This window comes from Syngnathus leptorhynchus, chromosome 7, assembly GCF_054491065.1.
Source record: "Syngnathus leptorhynchus isolate UIUO chromosome 7, UIUO_Slep, whole genome shotgun sequence".
NCBI lineage: Eukaryota > Metazoa > Chordata > Actinopteri > Syngnathiformes > Syngnathidae > Syngnathus > Syngnathus leptorhynchus.
The window spans coordinates 2,100,438-2,128,242 of NC_141201.1; the positions used below are offsets into that span (position 1 = coordinate 2,100,438).

General features: G+C 44.6%; 3 protein-coding genes across 8 annotated transcripts; 2 read left to right on the forward strand and 1 right to left on the reverse strand.

Annotated features, from left to right (window-relative positions):
• Positions 1-3,556: 3,556 nt before the first annotated feature.
• opa3 (outer mitochondrial membrane lipid metabolism regulator OPA3) lies at positions 3,557-27,677 on the reverse strand. Of its 4 annotated transcripts, XM_085916775.1 has the most exons (10): positions 27,608-27,677; positions 26,874-26,995; positions 24,098-24,257; positions 17,623-17,725; positions 10,803-10,928; positions 9,814-10,145; positions 9,561-9,642; positions 8,035-8,098; positions 5,021-5,198; positions 3,557-4,413 (listed from the first exon to the last, which is right to left on the reverse strand). In XM_085916775.1, exons 9-10 carry the CDS (start codon positions 5,160-5,162, stop codon positions 4,085-4,087), a joined length of 471 nt encoding a protein of 156 aa, XP_085772901.1. In that variant the 5' UTR covers positions 5,163-5,198; positions 8,035-8,098; positions 9,561-9,642; positions 9,814-10,145; positions 10,803-10,928; positions 17,623-17,725; positions 24,098-24,257; positions 26,874-26,995; positions 27,608-27,677; the 3' UTR covers positions 3,557-4,084. The 4 variants fall into 4 exon arrangements, with proteins under 4 accessions (XP_085772901.1, XP_085772902.1, XP_085772904.1 ...); XM_085916776.1 differs by having other exon boundaries at positions 9,814-10,928; XM_085916778.1 differs by lacking the exons at positions 9,814-10,145; positions 10,803-10,928.
• On the forward strand, positions 5,536-14,756 carry ppp1r13l (protein phosphatase 1, regulatory subunit 13 like). The gene is made up of 13 exons (XM_085916767.1): positions 5,536-5,747; positions 9,711-9,770; positions 9,863-9,987; positions 10,048-10,576; positions 11,214-11,306; positions 11,384-11,472; positions 11,552-11,918; positions 12,026-12,456; positions 12,537-12,671; positions 12,762-12,895; positions 12,963-13,129; positions 13,493-13,686; positions 13,852-14,756. Exons 2-13 carry the CDS (start codon positions 9,737-9,739, stop codon positions 13,885-13,887), a joined length of 2,334 nt encoding a protein of 777 aa, XP_085772893.1. The 5' UTR covers positions 5,536-5,747; positions 9,711-9,736; the 3' UTR covers positions 13,888-14,756.
• Positions 15,231-27,147, forward strand: tmem91 (transmembrane protein 91). Of its 3 annotated transcripts, XM_085916772.1 has the most exons (5): positions 15,231-17,731; positions 20,696-20,747; positions 21,047-22,795; positions 24,127-24,273; positions 25,021-27,147. In XM_085916772.1, exons 3-5 carry the CDS (start codon positions 22,385-22,387, stop codon positions 25,174-25,176), a joined length of 714 nt encoding a protein of 237 aa, XP_085772898.1. In that variant the 5' UTR covers positions 15,231-17,731; positions 20,696-20,747; positions 21,047-22,384; the 3' UTR covers positions 25,177-27,147. The 3 variants fall into 3 exon arrangements, with proteins under 3 accessions (XP_085772898.1, XP_085772896.1, XP_085772897.1); XM_085916770.1 differs by having other exon boundaries at positions 15,231-20,747; XM_085916771.1 differs by having other exon boundaries at positions 15,231-20,747; positions 21,065-22,795.
• Positions 27,678-27,805: the final 128 nt, after the last annotated feature.

Genomic DNA, 27,805 nt, shown 5'->3' on the forward strand with positions numbered 1-27,805 from the left:
TTTTGTGTGGTAAGCTGTGAAACATTCTCCTGGATGCAAAGCAACACAACAGGACACGCACCACATTCTGGTATCTTTGCGCAAACCTTTGCGAGCGCATACCCGACACCTCCTCCCCGATCGCTTGGGTGGATCTACGCTCCTGCTAGCTGTGGTCACGTATTCAAGTCTGTGCTTGGCAAGCTGCCCGTCGAGCCTGCTGTCCGGGTCGGTCCTGGGCGGTGCCCTTTTACAAGGGCGCTGAGCCACCGAGTCGCCACACCTCTCAAACTTTCCTTCCTCGTCCTTTCTTACCTGCGCCAGAACGTATCGCTTCACAGTCCAGGACTTGACTACGCTGCGCATGAACTCCAAGAGGGTGATACGTTCCTCTGGGTGCCTCGCTTTGTAGATAACGTGAGCATTAAACATGCATAGCTGGAAAAGATAGGCAACAAACTTCTTGGACCAGTCTGTGGACTTTCGGACGAAGGGGTAGTATGTAATTTTTTGGTCCAGCTTCTGTACCCCGTTCATGGAGGAGTTGTACGCCGCGACGCACTCCGGCTTTGAGGTAGGACCCTCATCTTTCTGTCCCTTCTGATGCACTTCCTTCAATCTATCTTTGTGGCAGGTTGTCACGTATAGCTTGCCCTGCCACGCTACTACCATCACCCTCTTATTGTGGCGCGCAAACCTGTCCTCCACTCCCAACTCGTTCTTTGTCACCTTCCTAAAGATCTTGGGTTCCCCCCGATTGTTCTTCAGTTTTCCGCAGACGTTGGTTTCCGCTCCCAATAAAAGCTCACACATTGCGATGGAATTGTAAGACTCGTTCATATACAGCGTATAACCGTAACCCGGGAGACGATCGAGGAGAGAGAAGACGATCTCCGACGTCATCGGAGCTTCCTTGACATCGGGTTGCAGGTTGAAACAATAGCCGGTGGCGGAATCGCACAAGATGTACGACTTGATTCCATATTTGACCGTTTTTTTTGGGTTGAATACTCGGAAGGATACGCGGCTCCGACAAAGCATCATCCCTTCATCGATGCAAATGTTTCGTTCCGGTTGATACATCTCCTTGAACTTTTCCACCACGTAGTCCAACACTGGACGGACTTTGTACATTTTGTCATTGTTGTCCTGCGGAGTGGTATTGTTGAATTTAAAGAATTTCCATATGAGTTGAAATCTGTTCCTCGGCATGGTTTGGCTGAAATGGGGCGTGGCGTCCACCTCATCCATACTCCAGTATAATGAAATTGTTGGCTTTTTGACGTAACTGGTGATAAAGGTAAGTCCAAATAAAGTTTTTAGTTCTGCGACCGACACGGGTTTCCAGCTGCAACACCTGCTATGCGGCAGGCGCTCGGACTGAGCTTGAAAATAGCGAGTGGCGTATAAATTGGTCCAATCGGCGATCTGTTGGAGTAGCTCGTCGGTTAGGAAGAGTTCCAGGAAATCGGCCGGCGAGGTGGAATCCAACTCGGCGGCGGCGCTTCGTGGTCCGGGGCTTGCGGTGAAGGAGAATTGATTTGGTTCCCAGCCACTTTCATGCCAGCTGCAGTCCTCCACATCATCTCTGCTCCATGCATCTGTAAATTATTTAAAAGAGATGCAATTAAAAAAATAAATGTAATTGTTGTGGTGTGAGATGGAGGATTATTATTATTATTATTATTTTTTACCTTTTTTCACACTGTCAACAGGTGTGGAACTGGAATTACTGCTTGACATGCAAAATATAAAATATACAAATCACAAACAAATATTTTTTTTCGCTTCACTGGGATGTAGAGAATTTTTTTTTTTTTTACCTTTCGTCTTTAGACTGCCAACTGGCGGGAGATCTTTCCATGTTCCATGATCTGTAAATTCAGAATTCCTTCACGTAAGTGCTGCCAACCATTCATTTGATCAAAGTAAGAACGAGCTTATCGAAATATTGAATGCGTACCTCTTCTCCTTGGGTTGTTCAAAGTTGTTGTCCCCCCTGCCTTCCTCGCGCCGTCGCTTTTGGCCGTGCTGTCCACTTATCTCGGATTGCACCTTCAACTGCTCCTGCGTCTCTAGGTTATTCTCGATGATGAAGTCCTCCTTCATTTCTGTCATGAAGGACCAATTAATAACATTTGGTCAGCCTGTGTCCCAACAGCAGCATCTCAAGTAAAGCGCTTGACTCGTCACATATTCCAAGATTGTCATTTTTATTTTATTTTTTTTACTGTCACGCACCTTGTTTGATGATGTCTTCCTTTTCATCCGCTTCAACTTTGACCACCACCTGAGGTATGGCGGCAGTTTTAGGAAGCTCGACGTTGGCGTTAAAGTCTATCGTGCTGCAGCCGGACTCGGAGTCCGCCTCAAACTCTGCCTCCTCTTCCTCGGAGCAGCTTCCAGAGTCGCTGCCTCCGTCTTCCTCAAGCAGCGGATCGCTGTCGCTTCCAGCAAAAGCCTCGGCTGTGAACGTCCACAGAGAAACGTGACTTCAATGGCTTTGTTGCATTTACCCTGCAACATGTTTTATTTACTGCATCAATAAATAACTTGAAACTCTTGCTGAATCAATATTGAATTGTGAACTATTGTGTTAAAATGCCAAGGCGTGTTTACCTTGCGGCTCTTCCGTTTCGTTCCCTCCGAGGGCTTCCTTGTCCAGCGCCGACTTGAGCCGCCTGACCAGGTCCACCTTCAGACCGATGGCGTTCAAGCCGCGACGCTGAAGCTCGCTCTTGAGCTCGTTTAGTTTCAGTTTCATCACGTCGCAACTCATCACGTTGCTTGGCAAGGAAAAAGCGCAGGGATGCGATATAGCAAAAGTTTACAGCGTTGAAATGAACTTAAAAAGGGAGCCTCAAATGATGGCTAACATTTGTAGTTTAGCTAAACGGCTGTAAATGAAGAAAATACATAAGTAACGGGGGTAACGGCGTGTTTATATGCGTTACCAAATAAAACTGCCTACTACTTACACAGGTGTATAAATCCTGTTGTTTATCGTTTTGGGTTTTATCACCTTTGATATTAGCCATACCTAGCTTCTGGCAAGCTTCATTACGATCCATTGAGCGCAAGGCGAAACGCCAGCGCTTGAAAAGCAAACGTGCATTGGCTTCGCATGCAAGTTGGCCACTTTGCTAAGCATTCGCGTGTCGAAGCAACAAAAACAAAGTCAAGACCTGCAATGATTTGTACCTTGCCCACCGCTCGTCTCGTGGCCAACAAAAGCTTGGTAGATGAAAAGGGCGACGACTGCCCTCTAGCGGACCAGCCAGCTAACGCCATTAGAGTTTGAGCGGGTTATATATATTAAAAAAAAAAATCAACCATTTAATATTCGAGTGCGAGATTTTGTTTTAACACTAATTTATCGTGAAAATGAGGTTTTGGTTGCAGTATCATAAATGAGAACGCGCGTTTCAAAGAGGAAGTGACGTAGTAGCACTGCTTGAGAAATACTGGGTAATGTAGTTTGAGATTGCCCACGATACTGCATTTTTTTTTGCCCCGTGTCTGCCATATGAAGTAAAATTATGCGTGCATTTCCCCCCCCCCTCTGATATTCAATAATCTGCTTAAAAAATGGGGGAAACATTACATTTTGTAGCAGAATATGACAATAAAATAAGCAACACTATGTTTTTGGAGCAAATTCATTGTTAATGGCATCGTCTTTATTTGACGCCATCGTTCACCCGTGATGGCAGTTACACATAAATCAGCAAAGTGATTCACAGTGATATTGACCGAGCTTTATTTCCCCCCCATTTACACTCGAGGCATGTTAATTATTAACCGAGCCTCTCTTAAGTTATTAAATATCCAAACGGATGCCATTATCAGATACAAACTTTAGAATTTGTTGATTCAATTCTCAAAGAAATCATACCACTTTGTAATGAGCATGCAATATCAACCACAGAAAATAAACTATGAATGTCATAGCAATCCAACTTATTTGGACATTTGCAATTCCAAAACACATCTCCCTGATGTTATGTCCACTTCTTCCTCCATGCAGGAGTAGCAGTGAAGTAGCAGCTTCAGGCTTTACATGTTGCAATGGAGTCTTCTCATGTCCATAGGCGTACCACGTTCCTCACTTTTTGGTGGGCATAGGAAAGGAGGCTATCTGCCTGTTCACCTCTCTCAGCTGAGCGCTTAGCGTCTCTGTGGTGAACGTGAGCTCTGCTATTTGAGTCTGTAGGCTGGTGAGCGTCTCGTTGAGTTCGTCCTCTTTGTGACGCGAGTTGACCGCCTGCCTGGTGTACTCCAGCACCATGCACCCGCCGCCCACGAGGAAGATCAACGTCTCGCCCAGCAGCTCGGCGCCGAGCTCCGCCGCTACCTCCTCGTTCAGTGGCTTAATGCTGGCACCACGGAAACCCATGATGCGCATCTTGGTTCTCATCTCAATCCAGTGGTACACTGCAATGACATCAAGTGATAAAAATGACATATTTCATAAGGGGGTACAAGCACCTAAATAGTGGCTGGTATGATTCAGTTCTCTGAAATTCTGTTTTTATTTAGATTTTTGCCCGAAAGCCTATGTTGGTTATGTGTGTAAATAAAACTAAAGTGACTAAAATACTGAATGGACAGAGGCTAGACAGGCTTTTTTTTTTTTGTACGTGTACAGGTACTATATTTACTCAGAAGCTACTTTATGGCTTCCATTTAATGACATTTAGCTGGAAGCTGTTTCAAGTAAATTTATTAATGTACATAGTAGCCGGACAATCACTAGCTAGGTGTCCTGATCAATTTAAGTTAAAATGTATTGCTATTTTTTTTTATTGAATAACTACAAGTCGCCGTGTGATGCTACACTAGCTACACTCAATGACAATCAAGAACCGCCCAGCCCGCCTGTTCTTGTCTACTATTGGTCAGTCAAGTGTATTCACGGACGTCTATTGGATAGGAGGTTTCACCAAGCGCATTCTCATTGGTCATCAGCGAATGTATGTCCGTGCATGTCTGACACTTGGGTCTAGCGGTCACTAGAGACCCTTAAAGATCGGTTACTCACGCTGAGCCGGCGGCATGCAGATGTAATTTTTAAAAAACTCGCTCCTCCGAGCCCCAGCTTTTATCCGGTTAGCGACGGGTTTGCTCAACTGCTTCACTCCGAGGTAGAGGAGCTTGGCGATTGGAAAGGCGCCGACGACCATCTTGGGGCGGAAGTGCGTTCACGTTCAGGGGCGGTCCTAGGTGTGAAAAAGCGAATCACATGGTTAGCCAGATCACCAATCAGACATCGTCCTGGCACGTCGCTGACGCTATTCTGTCAAAATCACGTAGGACAAGGACTACGTTCATTCGATGACGTTGTTAGTCCATTACTATGACTACTTTTCAAACTTAAACCTTAGGTCACTTAATAGTTTGGACATTTGGAAAATGCATACATTTTATGAATAACATACACAAAAAAACACCCCCCCCCCACCACTAATGGCAAGAGAAAAAAATCTGCTGCAAAAAATGATGGGGCAGCATGTTATACCTGGCCAGCTGTGGCTCAAACACCTGGCTCGGGTTACTTGCGTTTATGTAGGGAGGAGGAGCAGGGGCGGACCTAGAGCTTTGTGTTTGTGCACGCCTGGAGGAAATAACACACTCACACACACACACTGTGACTGGGCAGCCGACTTCAGGAAGCTTAGAAAAAAAAAGTGTTCCAGGATCAGGACACGCAGATTTTCTCTCTCTCCGTCTCAAAGGGAGGAGGACAAGGGCTTTCCATTTTCTTTGAGGTAAGCGACTTCTCATGTGCATTCCTGCAAGGAAAGTTACACCCACCCCCCTCAAAAGTGACGTTACAGTCAGTTGTGTGGAATTCTTACAGGCAAGGGTGGTTTTATTTTTTGGTTCTGAAGTAATGAACATCAGATGTAACTAATTTTGTAACCGTCTGGCTTGCATCCATTGAAATACCACAGGCCTGTGCCTGTTCCTGCACGATTAATTACATGCAGGCATCAAAGCAACAACCCAGATTTGTCTGAGTTTCATTCAGATTTGAACCAATTTCATGTTCATTCATGTGACTTTATTGCCACAATTTAGGAACTATTACAATGTCATAAAAACAACGAGATTTGTTATGATTGTAAATGTTGCATGAACAAATCCCTGAGAGTGCTACAGAAAGTATTCGAGAAAACTTTATTGCTTGTTTGTGAAACAAAAAAAAATTCTGATTTGTTCGGCCCTACTTGAGATATGATAAGAACAGCGCGGATTAGCACGTCTGCTTCATAATTTGGATGTTGAAGGTTCGAAATTCTTCTTTGAGTGATCTTTCTCTTGTGCTTAGGTGACATTTTTTTTTTTTCAAATTTGCTCTCAGATTTCAAAAACATTTTCAGTCAATAGCAGACATAGTAACCGGTGACCCTAATCAGGACAATTGCAAAAGAAAAAGGATGAATGAAATAAACTAGCGAAAAGTCCCACACACAGCTACTTTTATTGCTGTGTTGGCGGAATACATCAGAACTTGTTCAGGACTCGAACCCTGAAGGATTTTTGGCCTCAAGCTTGACACGAGGGATTGACACATACTTGGGATGCGCAAAGCCAACTCACGTCTGCAAGCAAATCCACCTGCTTGCAGAATGTCCGAGTGACACATGGCCAAGTGCTTGCCGCAATTTCATGTTCAGCACAACAACAAAAACAACAACACAAATTCCTCCAGTGATCGATTTTGAGAATGTCGAACTCAAAATAATTTGATCTCAAATCATCCTTAACAAATGAAATTAATCCGTTCCAGCCTACCCCAAAAAACATATATACATATAACATATAATGTAATTTAGTATTTACGTGATAAAGCCATCAATGATTAAAATTTGCTCTTAACCGGTGTAATCGTTTTTGGGAGAGGATAAAGAATATGTACATGTGAGCGTAGTCATATTGTCTTTTTATCATCTATGTGTTGCACAACTGTGTTCAAATATCCATTCCACCACATAAATGCTCTTTGTTAGCCTATCTCTAATGTTATGTGTTAGCATCAAACTAGCAGTTAGCCAGTTGATTTAAGCGCACATTGCGCAATTTCATTTGTCTTGTGTTTACTTTGATAGCAAGCGTCAACCAGCGGTGGAAATAATCAACTTGAAGTTTCTTTTTGAAGAACTTGCCAAACTGCTGCCTGTTGTGAAGTGACTCAAGTTGAAAGAGGCTTCTGAAAAATTCAGCACAATTCCCAATTGTACAACCTCGTGGGGGGGTTGAGGTTTTACAGTAATAATGATTAAGCCTCTGCGTTTTTAGAGTGGTTGAAAAAAAAAAAAAAAACCACGGTGGGAAAAGTGAAACTTGCAGTTGCAAATAGGCAACACATGTTCTGTTCGGTTCACCCCAAAGCGTTTAATCACACTTGGGAAGGACACACAAAGCCCGTTGCCCCAAACCACCACTGCTCCTGTGCACCGACACTCGCTTTTTGGCAGCCGACCGAAAAAGAAAAAAAAAAAAAGCCCATAATTGCTTGAAAGAGGAATATAAATTGGGGGGGGGGGGGGGGGAACGACCTGCAAATCTGTGTAATGGCCGTCTGCTTTGTTGTCTAGAAATGTTGAGAATGTGGTGCGGCACCGACAGATTCCCGAGTCACGTGCGGCAAACGTAGCAGAGAAGAAAATTCAAATAAAACTTTTACTCCTGAAATAAATTTCCAATTTGAATGGTGCATGAACAGATTGTGGCGGCTAACGTATACAAACTAATCTTTAACTCATATTTCGGCTCATGCAAACCTGACCAGTTAAATACTGAAATTATATTCAGCCCAGAATTGAAACACAAGGTTAGCTTGAAATTAAATAAATACATATATTTTATTTTTACATGATATATATATATATTTTTTTAATCTTTTGATTTTTGATGACCAATTCTAAATCACATACAGATTGAGAAACATTATTTTTACTGCCGGGCCTGTTTTCCTTGCCTTTGGTGAATAGAATGTGTGCTTGCTTGTTTGGTACGTTTTTTTTTTATGAGGCAACATCAAGCACCTACCTCTGTGGCTTGCGAGGCAGTGGAGAGTTGTTGTGAGAAACTAGGGCGTAACTCTTGTCATTGTCTGCAAATAGAAAAGACTGAGTGAGCCATTCTTGGTAGGTGACAGGTCGCAGACTTATCTCAACATATTGGAATGGAGAATCTGCTGCGAGCTACATTTGACTTCTATTCCACAATCAATACACACCCTTAGATGATTTAGTATTGCGATTGTCCTGAACTGTTACACGTAAAGTTTGTCAGTGAAAGGATCTTTGTACGTGCTAAACGGTGGGAAGAGGAAGAGCGACGTGGTGCCTTTTTGCACAATTGCTCTTGAGAAATATCCAAAAGTGAATCAGCAGGTCAACAAAAGTGGGAATGGAGGACACTGCGACCGCATTTTGTCTCACTTAGTCCAACATGGGTGGGGCTGTTAGGCAATCCGGGTATTCATCTCTGGCAACAAAATGATAATAATAATTTTATATCTATATCTACACACATCTGATAATGTTTAAGTTTACAATATTAATTATTATTCAATTAAAAATGGGAATCCATAGTTTCATATTAAACTGGGAAGGTTGTTGACGAGTATTAGTTAAGCTACACTAGCGCTGTCACTTCCCCGAAAACGGATACATCCAAATGACCTTTGGACAGAAAAAAAAAAACAGGCAACCTCAGTGCCATGAGCAGTCCAGTAAACATGGAGTGGTGGGTGACGGGACGGAGTGGGGATGACATGCCAGGAAGCGGAGGGGCCGGACCGTGATGTGACCTGTGCGTGATCTGGCTTTGTGTTGCGCACTCTCTTGACAAAGATAAGATGTGTGTGTGTGTGGGAGGGAGGTATGACGTTGAAGGTCTGCTGTGGAATGCGACTGTTAGACCCGTACGGTCGATCTTATCGATAGTGTGAACCTCTTCCGAGGTTGCCTGGTCCAAATTTGCCAGATGTCGCACACAGTCGTGCCACTTGTTTATCTATCACATGTTCATGTATAATTGGCAACACTTGACAAAGTCAAAGTTTAGTGTTGAGGAAGTTTGTTTGCAAAACGCTTTACTCGTCTTCTCATTAGAGTTGATTCAGTACTTCTACTTTTACCACATGCTGAACTGCTTATCTGCACATGGTGTGTATCCATTTATTTATTCATATACATTTATAGATTCATCCAGCCATCTATTTATGTATTTAATACATTTTATTGATATTTTATTTACTTAATTAATGTATGTTTATTTATCTATTAAGTTATTTAATTAATTCACTTTCTATCAAGGGTGAGTGTAAATCCATTTATTTATTAGATTGATATTTAATTATTTAATGTTTTTTATCGAATCACAAATTTATTTAGTTAATTATTTATCTTTCTATCTTTTTATTTACTTACTGACACAAGTGGATGCATAATGATAGTCTGGGCACTTTTGGCATGTCTGCCTCAACTCGACACAAACAAAAAGGGTGTGGACGGTTAAGTTGTTGCACGTTTGCCCCTCGGGGGGAGGACCTAAACGGTTCAACATACCTGACAATTGAGCAAGGCTCCTCAGTAGTGGAAAGCAGGACAAAGATCATCCTGGCTCGAAAGGGTTCAAATGGCACCGTAACTGTACACAAAATGAGTCAATACATAGAAATAGAAACATTAAAAAACAAACAAATCCCATTTCCCCAGGAGTTGAACGTCGCTGCCTGACAGCCATGGCTTCTCAAAGCTACGGCAGCAACCTACTGTGTGAGTCGCCCCCCCCCCCCCCCCACCATTTCTATTTAATCACCCTTTGAGCTCCGTGCTAATTGTCTGCTTTGCGATTTGGCGCTCTCCAGTCCAGACTATGAACGATGACCTGAGCGCATCGCTGGCCAGCGCGGATGAGCTTGACAAAGAGTTCAGCTCCATGATGAGGGCGGCCTCCTCTGGACCACCGGACTCACAGCGCCGTAGTTATCCGGTACGCACAGATACGCAGCGTTTGGAGCTTCGAGGGTGTAAACGTTTGTGTGTTGCGCAGGTTCCTCAGCAGCAGCAGCAGCAGCAGCAGCAGCAGCAGCAGCAGCAGCACATCTCCTCACCATCCAGCACGTCCAATTCACTGAGGGGGTCGAGCAGCTGGAATAACATCAACTCAATGTCACCGCCGTACACGCCCAGCGCATCAACCTTCCACCCGATGGACTCCATGGTCCCCGTGATCAAAAGCACGCCCACTTCCCAGGTGCCTTCAGTCAGCTCGGTTTCCTCGCCCAAGATCAGTCGGGCCGCCTCGCCTCTGCCCCAGGGTGCTTTGAGCCCCAAGCATTCACCCCACAGCCAGAGGAGAAGCTACGACTGGAGTCCCCGCGGTTCGGTGGGCTACATGGAGAGGAGCTCGTCCCCCAACCGCACCGCCGCCACCTCGCACCGGCCCCTGCCCTCGCCAAACCGGCTGAGCCCCTTCGACGGTCGCGGGTCGCCTCGGCCCGACCGGGGTCCCTCGCCTTTAGCTTTTCATCATCCCGTGGCAGAAACGCTTCCTCGGTCTTTTACTTTCAGACAACCAGGTGAGTGTCATGAAAAATAACCTACAAAACCAATTCATTTTTTTTACGCTATAATTTCCATTGTAAAAATAGAAAATAATTAAAAAAACTGTCAGGGAAAAAATGTGGAAAAGACCTTCCCGCCTTTGAATCTGAATCAATAAAACAAACAGCAGCCTCTAGATGAGGAAATACATTCGCATCATTTAAATTCCTTTTTAGTCGAGTCTGCACTAAGTAAACATACCCGATTTGTGTTGGACGTGATGTAACAATGTGGCAAGAAGGGTTCGCATTGCTTAGGAGGGTGGAGCTGCTGCTGCTACTGCTCGATTACCGAGTGAGTTTCTGCGGATCTGATGATTTTCACCATCTATTGGGAAACAAACACAAACTCGAAGTTGTAGAACAGGTTTGCATACCCACCCTGTATTGACAAATCCCAGCGGGTTCATGATACGAATCAGCTCAAATCACAATACTTATAATTACGGCATGAGTACAAACGGTCCCATTGTTATTGTCCAAAGAAATCGACATTTTGAGGACTTGCTGATCAAGACCAAACCAGTTTTCTTAAGGGACATGAAATTTGCTCGGCACACATACACACACACAAAAACAACAACTCTCAATCCTGTTATGTGGTTTCTCCCAGATGAGGGCGTGCAGAAGCAAAAGAGTCCCGGCAAGTGGAACGAGACGGATCTAGACATGTCCTTCGATAGCAAGCCTCACCACACTTATGACAGTTAGTCCGTCTTTGTGCGCCGAGTGGGACAAAACGAGTAGAAAATGTCATCCAATGGGCCTTTTGTCTCGTTCCAGAGAGCGATTGGATCAGAGCCACCGTGCCCAACAGTAACTGGAGAGAGTCCAACCTAGATGGCCCTTCACCGGCCCCCAGCCCCAAAAAGGTGCGAAGGAAAAGTCAGACTCGTGGGGACCGACGAGCGATTTTCCGAGACCAAAACAAATCACTGTTTTCCTTTTCAGAACCCTCGCGCTCCGCCAGTCCAGTTCTCTTACAGCTCCCTACCAAGAAACACTCGGGTGTCAGTCCTCCCGGACGTGCCGTCGCCGGCCCAATCCCATCAGTATCACCAGCAACCCATCGTTTCCCGGATTTCCATTCCGCCCGCTGCCACCCAATCTCGTCAACGCAGGCCCATCCCGCTCTCCGTCATCATGCGTCTCCAGAACCCCCAGTGGGGCGCCACGTCCGTCCGAATGACTCCAGGGGGTCCCCGTGGAGACCAGTGGGAGGCTCCTTACCAACCTGGCGGATCTAGAAATTTCTTCTTCAACCAGGCCGCCATGCAGCCGCCGCCTGAACTCAGACAACCGGCCATTTACAGCGACGGTAAAAAAAAAATCTTCATTTTTCAAACATTTGCCTCCTGTCAAGGTTCACCGGACTAAGAGTCTTCATTCACACAATGAACAAGTTGTCTCATTCCTTCTTGGCAGCATTGAACCCTGGTGACATTGACGCCGAGCTGTCCCGACTGGACTTAGTTCACCACGTGCCGATGATCCAAGAGGGCCCTCCCCGACCCCTCAGTCCAACCCGGCTCCAGCCCGTGGTAGCCCCCGAGGCCCAGAGCCAGGAAATTCCCGACATAGAGGAGCTGCTGCGCATCCGCTCGGAGATTCCTCGACCTCTGAAGAGGCGCGGTTCGGCGGAACCGCCGAGGCCCCTGAAGAAGGCGTCGCAGTACGAACCCAACCAGTACAAGAAGCTCATCAACAAGCTCTTCCAGCGTAAGGAGCGACGACACAAGGGCGAGGAAGGCGGCAGTGACAGCAGCAGCAGCAGCAGCTCCTCCGAGGGGGAGGACAACGGCGCTGCGCTTCCTCCGCCGCAACCGCCCCAGGCCACCACCCTCCAAGATTGCAGAGTACGAAAACGGAAACCTTCCGGACCTTTCCGACTGTATCTGCATTTGAATCCCAGCTCAAGCCGTGTTTGTCCCTTCAGAATTACCATTCTATCCTGAGGGCCAGCCGGGAGCGCAAAAGTTCCGGGAGACGAGCCCGCCTGAGCCCGTTGGTGCTGGCGCTGGACGGTGCGCTGGTGGGAGAGCTGGAAACAGTGCAGCGAGCCGTACAAGAGGTGCTAATGCTAATTTTCCTGTTATTTTATGTTCGACAAAAGTCTTTTCCATGCGGAAGATCAGTTCCGATGCTTTCTGCGTCCCCGCAGATGCCGGACCCGAGCCAGCCTAACGACGAGGGTATTACGGCGCTCCACAACGCCATCTGCGGCGGCCATTATAATGTGGTGGACTACCTGGTTCGCATCGGCGCCAATGTCAGCGCGCCGGATAGCCACGGATGGTAAATGTCTACATTGGGGCAAATCGTTAAAACCTCAGAGCGCTTTGACGTTTTGTGTGCGCGGCAGGACTCCGTTGCACTGCGCGGCGTCGTGCAACGACCGGCCGCTGTGCGAGTTCCTGGTGAGGAACGGCGCGGCTGTCATGGCCATGACGGAGAGCGACGGCGCCACGGCCGCACAGAAGTGCGACCCGTACGCCGTTGGCTTTGAGGAGTGCGAGAGCTTTTTGAGAGGTGAGGCACGTGCATTCAAATGTAGACTGTTTTCACATTTGTGTCTTTGATTTTTGCCATAGTTAATTGAAAAGTTTTTCTTTTATTTTTGTTTGGGTCTTTGATGTTGCCATCATTCATTTCATGCTGTTTTTCTTTTGTTATTTTGAGGCTACAATGCGTTTGTTTGACGATCCATCTGATTTCACGGTCGTGTCGTTGATGTCTTTGATGTAATCAATTTCACTCCGTTTTTCTTTTGTTATTTTGAGGCTACAATGCTGACGCCAAACGCCACGATTGTGTCTTTGATGTTCCTACCCGACTTCACGTTTGTGTATTTGACGTTCCTGTCTGACTTTACCTTTGTGTCTTTGATGCTAGGCGTGGAGGAGGCGATGGGCACGGAAAACAGCGGAGTGCTGTATGCCTTGTGGAGTTACCCGGCGCAGGCCCCTGACGAGCTCACCTTCCGAGAGGGGGACATGGTCACCATCCTCCAGAAGGCCGACGGCTCCGACTGGTGGTGGGCCTCGCTGTGTGGCCGCGAGGGCTTCGTACCTACCAACTACTTTGGGGTAAGACTACAATTTTCTGTCCCATATATTAATGTCACCTCTTAGAGGTAACATCTCCAACTATTGGCCTGGCATGAATATGACAAGGCTTTGATTTAGTTTTTTTGGGATGGTCCCTGTGAACAAGGAATTTATTCATTTATTCTTGTGTGTTTATTCCCTCAGCTTTTCCCCAAGGTTCGACCAAAGGTTCTCTCTTAGCTGGGAAAAATGCACTTGGGTCAAGCGGTGCGCAATGTATTGTGTGTTTCGTGGATTTGCTCAGTCAAAAACAGTTGAAGGACTAGTCTCAGTATTCTTTTTTCACTTTAGTTGCTTTTTAACACAGGCACGCTCACCACCACATAATGTTGGATAGCTTTCAGGTTGGCAAACAAGGAAGTGGTCCGCATTTATTATTTTTTTTTTACAGCTTCTCTTGATTTCAACCTACTACTCTGAATTTCAATATTCATCAATTCTCAATATGTTTTTAGTGTGATGTCTAATATTTTATACTCTAAATTTAAGCCTGGTTATCTGACTGGAAAGGAACTACAAAAAAAAAAAAAAGAATAGGTCTTCTAGTAGTATGAAATGTGTGTGTTTTTTTTTTGGAGATGGTTGCTTGTATTATGATTGTATTATTTTACATGTTGTTTAATAACAGTGCAATGTCCAGTGCTGACCACAAGGCGGCATCATATAATCAAGTAGTATTAATACTGTGCTCCTCTGTAATGTGATCAAATCAACCTTTCTGTCCTTTTTCTTTATTTTGACTTTTTATGCTTGATTTTCTTTTTTTTTTTTGTGTGTGTGTGTGTGTGTGCGTGGGTGAGCTGAAGCCTTTTCCAGCCGACCTTGGGCAAAAAGTACACCCAGGGTATAAATAACAGCGGTCTGGCTCAGTTCCTTTTTGGACAGAGCGCAGGGTATTTAAAGTTAAATACAACCAAACGGCACTTTGGATTAAAAACGTTTTAGACATTGTAACATCACACACATGACCGTTAACTGTCTTTGCGGTTGTCCCCATTGTTATAACGCAAGCGCTTTGTTACATTTCCAAATAAACGTGTATTGTATTATTCTTTTTTTTTTTTTTTGTGCACGTGTACCAACCAAAGAGCCTGTGAAGGCCACCCGAAGGGGAGGAAAAACTGTGTAACAAGACAAGATGGCACAGTTAGTCCACCTTGATGGATTTGTCATCCCGAAGGCCAGAATGATTTATTTAAGTAACGAGAGCAGCCGCGGCGAGCTGGGATTAACTGCGGAGGGCGAAAAAGTACTTGTCTATTATTCAGCACGTCGCCGGATGAGAACGTATCCGATCTCAATGTCCTCACAAACGTACTTTCAAAATTTGGACAGCAAGCTATTATTCACACGTTCCAATTTCATTGTTACTCCTGTCACGAGCAGAAATCGAGGAGCGTAGCCTCTTTGACTTGCTAACAGTCGGAGCAACACTCCCTGATAATCTGCCTCCATTAACCACCACAACCCTCCACAGGGAGGATATTAATCACTTTAATTGCCTGAAAGCAGAATCCCCCCCCCCCCCCCCCCCCCCCCCCGCCTCCCTCCCACGGCCGCTTGTGCCTCCATCTTGAATTGTTGGCTTTCGTGACAGTGACTCAAGTCCATCCTCACGGAAAAGACTTTTAATCCCCTTAAACGACGACTCGGGCTTTCATTATTTCGTTATTTGCTTCTGCTTCATTGCCGCCATCACAATCCACGCGTGTGTGTTTTGCCGCCGTCTGATTGGATTAGCGCCCATTTTAGCCCGTTACCTCGCGAATGACCGTAACGACGAGCCGTATCGGTTCATAGCGAGGTCGGCAGATTTATGGCGTGGGGAAAAAAAAAAAAAATCAAATCAAAATATAGATATTTTAAGAAAAAGGGAGAGAAAAAAAGATGTTCTTTGTTTTGGTCACGAGCATCGTGTTTTGAACATTCTCATCTGTGCTACAGCATGTATCCAATTTTACCTCACTCAGGAAGAGCAATTCCCTAAACGTGTTTCTTTTGCTCGGGGCTGCTTGAGAACAACAAAAAAGCAGGTTGCAACGCAATCTAATGGGAGCGTAAAGATTGAAGAGCGTGTTTTGGAGCTGTGGAGAAGAATTGGATTAGTTGTGTTCTCCCTAATGAGCTACTTATCACCTCCGGCTGTCAATCCCCCCCCCCCCCCAAGCGAGGTATTGTCCTCTCCTGATTGAGAAACTCGAGGTTTGCTGAGGTGGCCTTTCAGGCGCTCCTGGGGGAAGGAGAACACAACATTTTGATTTATTTTCTATGTACAGAGCTGGCTCACGCGTCTATGGAGCTCGGCGTAAAATATTTTTGGGTGTTTAGTTGGCTTAGGCGTCGTATCAAGCTTCTTACACTCCCAGCTTGGGTAAAGTTAAATACTTGATAGTTGACTAACTGCAAGGTGGTCGCGACCTTTTGGCCCCAATCCTCCGTTAGCTGATTATTGGCTTGGAGGGAATGAGTGATGGCGCAGGAGGTGAGAGGCTCATAGCGCTGTGACGGGAAAATGTCCATTTTACTTTTGGACTTGAGTACAGAATGTACTTTTTTTTTTTTTTTTACTTAAAAGAGTTGAATCAGCATTTCTATTTTTAATCAGAGTCTAGATTTTTTGGGGATAAAAAAATATTTATATATTTTACTTAAGACTTGAATCAGCATTTCTATTTTAACCAGAGTCTATATTTTTGGGAATAAATAAAAAAACAAAAAGGAGAACCAAGAGAATTGATCCCTCAGTGCTTTGAGCCCCATCCCCGTGATGGATTCTGAAGACAAATACCCTTTCAGACAGAAGGCTTTACGGCCGCTCAAAAAAATAACAGAAAAAAAAAAAAAAGGATTTTGAGGTGTGTGTGTGTGTGTGCGTCTGCCTCATTAAATAGTCAACATAAGCTAGCGGCAGCCAGCCCGGCCGGGGCCATTGATTGGTTGACTGCAGCGTTTTATCCACATGCATGCTGATGCCTTCTTGAGTGTGACTCAGGAGGGCCAAAGTGGGTCAGAGAATTGGTGAAGTGGGCATGGAAGAAAGAAGATAACACCACACGCACACGCAGTCACCCATAATGCATAACAAGCAAGCACTAAGCCCCCCCCCCCGTGCATCTTTTGTTCTCCCACCTCTTTATGTTGATTGCTCACGCCTGCTGAGCAGATTTGCACGTTATCATTTTTAAATGCAGTGCGGGGAAGTTGTCAATTGTCCGTATCATTTTGTGCTCCATCGCGAGCCCTGAAAATGTAACAATTGGATTCGGTTTGTGATTTCCAAATTTGAATCGGTGTCCTTTTTTGACCCCTATCAGACAAATGGACGAATAGACACAACCAATCTGAAATGAGTTCGAAACAAATGACGGCCAGATAGAGAGCAAGAATGGTTTGATGCTGGAGAGAGAGAGCGTGATGCAACTTCCAAAGTACACACACATTAAAACCAACACAGCCTGAATTAAAAAAATAAATAAATCTATTCTCAACACCCACGTACGCACACACACACTCGCTAACCTTAAAGCCCTCCCTTCCCTCCCCTCTCCAATTCTGGTCTTAACCCCAATCCCAATTCCAACCCAAAATCAAGCCTTGACCTTTGTAATCCTCTTAAACGAGTAAGAAAAGGCAAAATGTCCTCACTTAGCATGCTCTGTTGCAATCCCCCCCCCCCCCCTTTGCAGTAATTGAAACACACGCGTTTAAAGAACGAGGTTTTAGGACGCAGGAGCTGTAAAGCGCGAGGGGGGGGGCGCAGCGATAATGAGCGAGAGGCTCACAGAGAAGTTGGGGAGTCACGAGAGAGGAACGCCATGCTCCCTCCACTGAGGAGGAGCCAGGAGGAGGATGGGAGAGGAGACGAAACGCGGGAGGGGAGGGGGAAGGCAGTCCGATGCAGCACTGACGTCTTACCGTGCGCGCCAGCGCCGATGCAAAACAATGCGGGACCAGCGGCCGATTGTCTCCTTCCCCGTCGGACGATTCATCCAGACAGCAGAGAAGCCGACGTGCCAACCTGAAGGTGAGGCGACAATACGACGAGATTATTCATTCGCCGCATGCGGATGGATTCACAAGCCATTTCAATTGGCTTTGTGTGCTCCTCCTTTCTTATGGCAGCCAGTTTTCATTCTCTTTTTTTAATATTTATTCTACAGTAGATTGTCTTTATATTGGATTTGGTGTCGTGCATGCCTTTTTTTCATTATTATTATATGTGGAAAATGAAACTTAAGATGTACAACCATGGCAGTGTTCGGTTTTATTATTTGTCATAAAATTGTCATACGTGTACATGCATATAACTGGTTAAGAATACACGCATGGGCTGTAATAGTTTTAATATTGGGCCAATCCAAAAAATTGGGTTAATTTGACTGAATTTTGGGTTGTTTTGCAAAAAATATTAAAAATAAATACATGAAAATTAATAATAATAATTTAAAAAAAAAAACTCTAATTTGTGCAAAACAACGAGGCCGATCCATTTTCAACCCATCCTTTGAATAATGATATGGTGTATTATTTATCGTAATACACAAATACATAGTGTGTATACATATTTGCTACATATGACATTACAATTCACGATGATCATATAAATAGGAGTATACATAAAAATATTGACTACAGAATGGAAAGCCTTGATTTTAAAATGAGAAAGATGCAATATTTGGTCTTCCAATTTCACCAAACTTGAGAAAGTTGGTGTCACACGCGTGATAGAACAAATTGTGTGCGATGATGATATTGCAAGCTCAAGATTACCACGAGCTGAGTTCACATACGCACCAAAATAGGGCTCTACCTTGTTTTGTTCCTGTGTGCTGAAACACACACACACACACACACACACACACACACACACACACACACACACTTTTTTTGGTAGACGTGCGCTTGGATGTGCACCAAGTGACATCAGCCTCCCAATTAAAATGTGAGCACGTTCGGAAGCAGAAGACATGATGAATGCAAACTGGGTTGGAAAACAGCTGCAGGAGGCAAAACCACACATCATTGGCTCATTTGTACACACACACGAGCGGGCGTGCACAAACGACAGCAACGCGGCATTGTGCTCCACGCAGAACACCGTGTCCAACACACTTCATTGCACGAGGCGGTATTTTTAGATTTTTGGTGTGCGTGTGTCTCAAATCGTGGTTTTCCAACTTCTTTACGCCACCGCAAAGCAATAACAGATAAGGTCGCCAATTAGCAGCAGAACAACAAACATTACAAGACAGTAAAAAAGGCTTTTGTGTTTATCAAAAATTTGTGCAGGATATTTAATATTATGATAATGAACAATATGAAAATTCACCCTGCATTCGGATACAGTATGGGAGGGGCGGAGTATAAGTTAAATACAACTGAACTGTACTTCAAAATGTACTAAACTTAAAAAAAAAATAAAGAAATGAATGTACATGAATTATATCCCGGTTTTATTTTAGTAAGGAAGTGTGTGTCTTTCCAAATTGGATGGAGGGAGCGCACATTTATTAATCTTCGTTAATCACATATCCTAATTTAACCCCAGTATGACACAAATAGGATTGGCCGCAGCAATTTGTTTTTTTTTAAGCCGGCAGTTTTACTAAGAGTGTCATCATAGAGTGGCAAATAAATAGCCCGCCCTTCACTTCTCATACAGTCGGCTCGATGCGTTTCCATAGGAACAGGAGCTTACTTTCCAAACGGCGAGAAAGCTGTGTCATTTTTTTTTTTTTGGAAGTCATCAAGCCGCATCTTTATCACAGAGATGAAATCAATGAGCCCCGTTTAAGCCCCACTTAAGCTCGGGTCCGAGCGGCGCAGGAGGGAGGGGTGGGGGGGTTACGCATACATGTGTTTTCCTTAGCGATTGTGATTTCCCGCATCCCGTCCCTGGTCGCTCGTTTGTGCTGTAGCAAATTACAGGACCGCCCGCCGGCACTTTGCATTGTGCGTGTGTTGAAACGCATCGAGTGAGACTGCGGAGTGGCTGAAAATCAGAGCGAGTCAGCAGCAGCAGCAGCAGCAGCAGCAGTTTAGCTTCCTTTTTTTGCCATTGTACCTCAGGTTCGCCATTGTTAGCATACACGGCTTCCCTTAGGAAATAATGCAAATAATCATCATTTTTTTGGCCCTCATAAAAGCTTTATTAGCTTTGTTTTGAGTCTCAAACTGGAGCGGTATAGCTTGGGATTGTGCAGGTAGTTAAAAAAAAAATATATATTTTTTTTAATATGGGATTTATAAGAAATTTCTCCCTGGGCCCAAAATCAAGAATCAAGTAAATGACTGTGGTACGTATCAAAACCGTCCACTGTGATATGACGATACAAGAAAGAGCGATATCGATATACTGTATCGTTCCGGCCCGGTTGTTAAAAACGCGCATTGTCCTCATTAAATAAAAGCACGGAGGTGAGAGTCGCAAGAGACTGCTCTTGTTACACGCCGCTTGTGATTTGTGGCCGCGTCCTTGTCGCCGTTTTATTAGCGTTGCAGAATGCGAGGAAGTGGATGGGGCGGGCGTAATAAGCTGAGTGCATCGCCACTGGAATGAAGATGCGGTAGTTGGGAGAACAGGAAGCGTGGATCCAGCGAGCGCAAGTCAAGTAGAAGAAGAGTGAAAGATGATTGATGATGCAATCACACCTTCTTCTTCTTCTTCCTGAGTGCAATGAAATGCTCCATTCATGTGCTACTGATTGCCTTCATGCTGGGCCCGGTTTTTTTTGTATCGCATTACGTCACCTGCGCCGCAAGTTAGACCGGTTTTTGTCGTATCTAAAATGTGTATCATAGTTGAAAATAATTTACTGCTCATGCTGGGCCCAGTTTTTGTATCGCATTACATCCCCCGACCCGCTTTTTGTCGAATCTAAAATGTGTCCGAGTTGAAATCTATCAGCAAAAATGTATTTTAAAGTTGCTCTAACTTGTGCTGACATTTTCAAATATTGTTTTGATATATCTCTGCGTGTCTCCGCAGAGCCCTTCCTGATTTTATTTGAGGACGCCTGGAACACATCAAGCTGAACTAAGTAAGTGTTACAGTCTATTGATCCGAAAACTAACTTTCTAAATTCTGAGCGAGCTCTGCGTTACCCAAAGGTCCGCTTTATATAAAGTTGATGTGGAAGGCATCTGCTCTGCTCCAGAATTTAATTTCAAGTTCCTCAGGGATTTTTTGATACTTCACATAGACTGCCTTTAAAAAAGAAATGATAGTTCTACGGGCTCACTATTGACGCGCATCGATCGGCGTATTCCTGCAGGACGATGGTTTGTAGATCAAGCGAACGTTCAATGCTGAAATGTCTTTGTTGCTTCTCTTTAATAGAACTCCTCTTCCTTGTAGCAGCCCAGATAAAGAGCCTGGCACTCCTCATTTGTCCCGACTTAAAGCTTGTGAAGTTGGATGGACCGCATTAAAAATACACATCCCGGAGGAGTTTGGGCCAGCGGCAAAGGCGGCGTGCCGTAAATCAACACGGAGCTTGTTTGATTTCTTCGTGGTGACGCCATGCAGCGATGGACGTTGTATGCCGGCGGATGGTTTGAACCGCCGGCGTAGGCGCTAGGATTCTATTTCTGGAGTCTCATTGCTTTTACAGATTAACTGCCCTCCAATATGGCCCCAATCCGCCCACGGCGCCACGGGTTTGAGTGACGCTCGGGCATAATCAACACTCACTGCAGCTCAATTCCCATTCCTTTGTCCGCATTCAACCTGTATCGGATTTTTCAAAAGACAATCTAAGCGGCTCAATTGCTATTTTTCAAATCCATCCGAGGCCATTTTCATACCTAGATTGGATACGAGACAGACGACCGACCCGCACCTTGAAAAGTCCCGAAGATACTTTGTTCATTGACGATTATTCCTAAAACCTTCCTTTTAATAACTTTGGTTCACACTCTTTTGTTGATCTATGAATCCCCGCATCCTGATTTGGTCACCGTTCAACCATATGGCACCTGGAAATCACAACAGCTTCTGAGTCTTTGTAGTCATTCCCCACTAGAACCTTTTTGCAATCTGCAAAGAAAAGATAATCCTGATAATCCGCCACCCTGCATTGGTCACCAGTCAGCCGCAAAGACAAAGGCAACAAAACTGAGCATCTACGTCGGAGCATTTTGCAATCTCATCCCTTAGTCGAGACTATTTCCTAAAATCAACACCTGGGACTGGTCGCCACTCACTGACAAAACTGCACTTTGAAATCATCTTTAACTGTTGTCTCCAACAAGAACTTTTCCTAGTAAATCCCAAACGATCAAAGGCCAAGACAGAACGACAGCAAAGGTCAACTGGTAGTTAACTGCGTGAACCGCGGGACTAGCGGTGACCTGGGATTAAGTGTGACATCACAACATCCGAAGGGATTGTTCCAGGATTTCCTGAAAGGGTTCTTCATTGGATGTCCATCATCAGACCTGAAGATCCGAGGTTTTGGAATTCCTAACCTGCAGGGGACTACGGATATAACGCGCGTTGTCGTCCTCGGCGGCTGAGCTTTCACCGAGAGAAATCATAGAATTGGATTAAAGATGGATTATCGCTGAAACACTAGCAGCCGGCAAAGCGTCTAATCCCATTGTGCACTCATCAGGGGGGAGCCAGTCCGATTCCGTAGATTACATTTTGGGGCGTGGATGCCAGTCAAAGCCAGCGATGGAGAATCGCGATGAGCTGGAGCACCCTCTGTTGGGGGAAAGTCCGCATCTGCCGTCGGGACCGGCTCCCGGGGGAGTCTTCAAGGGAATGCTGGTCAAGTGCGAGGAGGACATGGCCTACCCTCCCATGGCATGGAGGGGCTACTGCGGACACCCGCCAGATGTTCAGCAACCGCATCAGCTTCTGGACCCGTGTTCCTTGCCCCGCACGTTCGAGTCCTTCTACCCGGCTGCGCCTATTTGGAGTCACACCGATTCGCTGCTCAGCAAGGACTACCTGGAGACCACCTTTGTGGACATCGGGCCCGGATCTACGCTGGAGCGCAAGCTGTTGGCCGAGGCGCACGGTGACTTCCACAGCGCTACCTACAGCATGGACGACGAAGACGACCTGCTCCCCGACTCGGACGTAAGTCGGCGTCCAGCCTGATTCCTCCTTAATATTTGACATGACTTCACAAAATGTGTTACTTAGCGTTAGTAAATTGTGAGTTTGAGACACGGCGCAGTATTTAGCGGTGTGACATATCCTCTGCTGCTGCTCTGAGGAGGATAACTGCATTATAAGCACAAGCGTCTGGATTTATTAATAGAAGCGTGCCAGCAAAAGTATTTTGGGGACAGCGACGAAGCAAAGCTGTCAAGGAGTCACATTGCGCAGGTAACGATTGTGGCACGACGGCTCGGTTTCAACGGTGCTCACAAAGAACATAAATACTCAATTTGAAAAGTTGCATCGGAATCAGACAATAGGCGATTTTACATTTGGATGCGCACTGCCTAAACCCTTTATCGAAAGAGTTTTAGCTCAAGGACAGACAAAAAAAAAAAAAGCTCATTTGGGATTCTGGCGGCAGTCCAGTCATGCAAAAAGTGGCGTCTTGCGGGAAGGAAACCTCGCCGTGACCTCAAAGGCAACACGGCATCTTCTTCTCCTTCGTTGCACTTTGCCAAGCCCAAAACGTTTTGCAAAAGAAAATGGCCCATGTTGAAACATTAAAGTAGACAGGAAGAAGCCAAGCATAAAATCACATTATTTATCCTGTAGTTCAAACATGAGCACGATTGTCGCATATCGAAAAGCGGGCACAATTTCAGAATTTTCCTGCCGATCACAGGTTATTTGTATGCAAATAATGATTGTTTTTGAAAAAGAGACTCAAAAATGTCCATCATTGTTTTCTAAAACCAAAAGCAGAGCTAAAATAGCCGCAGCTGCATCCTTTGCACACGCGCGTTCATGCGATAAAGCGAGACATACAGGAAGTCAGACTGAATAAACCCTCGTTTGCCAACCACGCGTGAGTCACGAGCGACCCGTCGGTGCTCGTTCGGGCTAACCTCAATCGGTCACATGACCTCATTCAGTCGCATGGCATCACTAAAGTTCTGATGCCGCCAGACAAACACCGAAAAGGCATCTGCTCGGTAAAATAAATTGTCTATATTGATCATGTGTATTGCTCATTTTATATTGATACCCATCTATGATGTCATCACCCCCCCCCCCCAAATGGCACATTATCAGTTTTGTTTGATTTTAGAAACAAAATATTTGGTTATTATTTGTTTTTGTTTTTTATTATTTTAGTATTATTACAATTGTATTTATTATTATTTATTTTTTATTAATTTATTATAAAATTTTATTATAGTTTGGGCCTCTAACCAGCGGACGCATGTTTAAAAAAATAAAATAAAAAATTCTGACCTCTCGCCTGTGTTCACTGGCCCCCCCAGGACTCGTCCATGGAAGACTTTAGCGATAGCGACAGCGAGAGCAACTTCCCCCTGATGATCCCTCAGGACTACCTGGGCCTCGCCTTCTTCTCCATGCTCTGCTGCTTCTGGCCCCTGGGCATCGCCGCCTTCTACCTCTCGCAGAAGGTGAACACACACACACACACACACACACACACACACACACAGAAACACACACATTAGTTCCAAGCTGACGAGATGCAACCTGGCACTTGAGTTGGCAGCGATGGACTAACAACAGGCTCACTGTTTTAAGTGCAACTCAAGTGCAGGGATTACTTAGATTTGCGGGATTAGGTTAACCACAAAGGATCAAAACACACACTGACTGCGAGCACAATTTTAAGATGTAAAACAAATGTGCGGGGAACAAAAAGGGATTTTAGTTTGTTTCAGTGTCTTAAGCAACGGTGGTCCCTGGGAGTCAGTGAGTCATACCTTGGTTCTCAGCAACGCAATCAATTATGTAGTCCATATAAAAACCTCCGCTTTGGGCCAATCATAAACTCTGACAGGACTGTGAAGTATCGTCATAAATTGGAAAGTGGCGAGTGGATCTAGAACATCTTGAAGATAAAATGGGGGGGGGGGAGACATCAGCCATGTAAAAATCCCATTAACGCTTCTGTAAAGCAAAGTAGCAAAGGCCGTCCTACGGAATCAATGGCCTTCATTAAGGTTTAATTAGAGTCGTAATAAGAAGCCTCAAGGTGACAGAGAGCCAATAGTGTCACGTGGAGGTAGAATAGGGAGGCGAGGAGGTTGAGCAGTCAGAGTCAAAGACCTCCTTGGAGCAGTAACCGGTTCTCTATATTTATTTAAAAAAAAAAAAAAAAAGCCGTTGATGACTCAAATTTTTGTGTCCTCCTTCAGACCAACAAGGCTTCGGCCGAGGGCGACCTCCAGGGGGCCAACGCGGCGTCCCGCCAGGCCCTGTGGCTTTCCGTGCTCTCCATCGTGTTTGGGATCGTCACCTATATCTGCGCCATCGCTGCCCTCATTTCCTACCTGTCTGCCAAGCCGCCATAAAAAAAAAAAAAAAAATCTGTGAATGCTTCCCTGAAGCTAACAAAAAATGGACCTTGTGCACATGCCTCCGACAGATACTTGTAAAATAATCACATTATAGCACATCAGCCTTTCTACCCTCAACCATAATCAATTGGCCTTTCGCTAAGACCCGCCCTCTTTAACAAGGATTTTCCCAAAAAATCTTGAAAAATATTTGATCTTTTCCAGACCCCCTTAATGAAGATAACAAAAACCAAAAATGCATTCTGAAGTATAATACTAAGCAGCAACATTTTTACCGTGATCCCGGCTAGCTAATCTTGTTAGCTTTGCGGCTCGCGCGTTATTTCTATTCGAAATGTGATTGGCCAGTCTGCGTTTAGGGGGGCGTGGCTTAGCGCATGATCAATTTGAAGCTATTCTTTTATGTATTCTTAGTGGAAATGCGCTTGATTTACAACCTGCAGCTCCCCGCCGCCCTCTGGACTCTCATTAGCTGTACCAAAGTTAGAAGAGAACCACTGTAGATATCATCCTCACGATAAAAACAAGGGCGTGAAAGAAAACTTTAAAGACGCGGGTGCAGAGAAGTGAATCCTGGAGGACCTCGCCGTGGGCTGGTGAAGTTCTGAAATACGCCACAACTTGAAAATGAAAACCTAAGCGATGAGAAGAATATGGAGCCCCAAAAATGATACATCTATATGGTGGCCAATATTTCATTTTTTTCTCCATGGGGCTCTGTAGCGGAACACAGGAGGCTTTTAAAAGAATAACAATGCAATTCAGGAAAAAAAAAAAAAAAAAACAACGTATATTGCCATCTTTGCTGAGTAGTCGTCTTCTGATAGCCCGTGTCCTACATTTACAAGCTAGCATCTTGTGCGCTTGAGTTAGCATCTCATGTACACTGAAAAACCGCCTATTTGGATGTGAAATTCACAAAAAAGACAGAGTATATAATATGCATTTGGCCAGGTTTCATGTTGACATTTGACTACAATGTCTGTCTTTGATTTTGTCTCAACATTGATTACATAGGTAAAGAAATTCATACACATGGCACACAATCAATATAAAATCGAATCATTGGCAATACCACGCCTCGGTCAATGGCAAAGGCAGACAAATGGTCGGATTTGGTCATTTTGCAAGACCTTATCGAAACAGGCTTTTACCTCAGGTTATATCCGACGCTACCCCACAGGCACAAGTCATGGTCTCGTGCAGCCAAGTTACAATCATGCATTTTATCATATTGCACTCTCACACAAGATGCTAACTCGTGTGCTCAGGTTCAAAAAGATCATCACCCTTAAGATCAGGACCTACTGTGTTGAATTTGAAGATTTTTATTGTGCAGTGAGAGAAAAGTTAGGAGGACCATGAGAGATGGACGCAAGTGCCAAAAGAAAATGCGAGTTAGTATGTACTCTATGTTTAAGTCAATTAAGGTTGCAAAAAAAAAAAGAAGAAAAAAAAGAGTGCTCAACTATTTCTTTGGAAATTCCAGAGACAAAAAGATGTCCAGCATGAGTCCCTCACCTGACTTGGCTTGAGCTTCAGTGTGCCATTACCGTAAGCCAATGACTATTTTAAGGGAAAAGTCCACATTTTCTACGTAGATGTAGCTTTTCTATCGTAGGGCACACCGATGATGATCAAACATAATAACAATAACTGTGCGTGAACAATAAACAGATGACCCGTGATACCTCGTCAGCTTCCAACATCCCGACAATCCTCCTCCACCGTCTTCTGAGCCCATAAGACTCCGCGTGGACCGCTCACTCCTTCACACACGACATGTGGACTTGCTCTCCGGGCTCACATTCTTCTGTTTCATGTAAATAAAATGGGAGAAAAACCAGTGAATCCCAATCAATAAAACTGCACTTCTTTGAAAATTCATTGGCTTATTTACATATTTTGTTGCCTCAAATAGTGCTCCAATTGTCAACTTGAATGAATAATCATTTGTTTTAAATTTTCCGTGGTTTTGAACTGAATTTTGACACAAATGAAAGAGATTTCAACGTTGGCTCTTGGCAACGTCAGGGATTAAGATGCTCAAGCGTACGGCACCATCGAATTTTTTCTTAAAATAGTTTTTAGACAAGTCATGACAAAAAGTGTAATAAAACACACTAGATGGGTTTTTTTGTTTGTTTCAAATCTCCATCCAACGATAATAGATGTTTATTGACCGAACAGTTGAAGTTTACTGTATAATTAAAGACACAACGAAAAACAATTACGCACACATTATATACAATAAGTTTGTAAGGGCTAATGCTAACACTCAATGGACAATTAGGCTAACAAAAATGAGCACATCTCGGGAGGTATATCTACCTTCAAATAACAAACAATGTTTGTCAAACATTTATACTCGAACGTTGTAGAAAGGTAATATAGAAAGAGAGAAAGGTAATGTAACAATACTCACGGGTACATTTTCTCCGTCATCTATAACGAGCTAAAAATATTAACGATGCGCGCCACTTTCTTCTTCTACTACTTCTTTTTAAGTGTAGCTCAATGTATGCACGATACTGCCCCATAGAGGCCAAAGCGCACACGGCAGGGATTATTTTTAGAACTGGAGCATTTCAATAAGAATCAAAATAATGCAAGCAGAGGACTT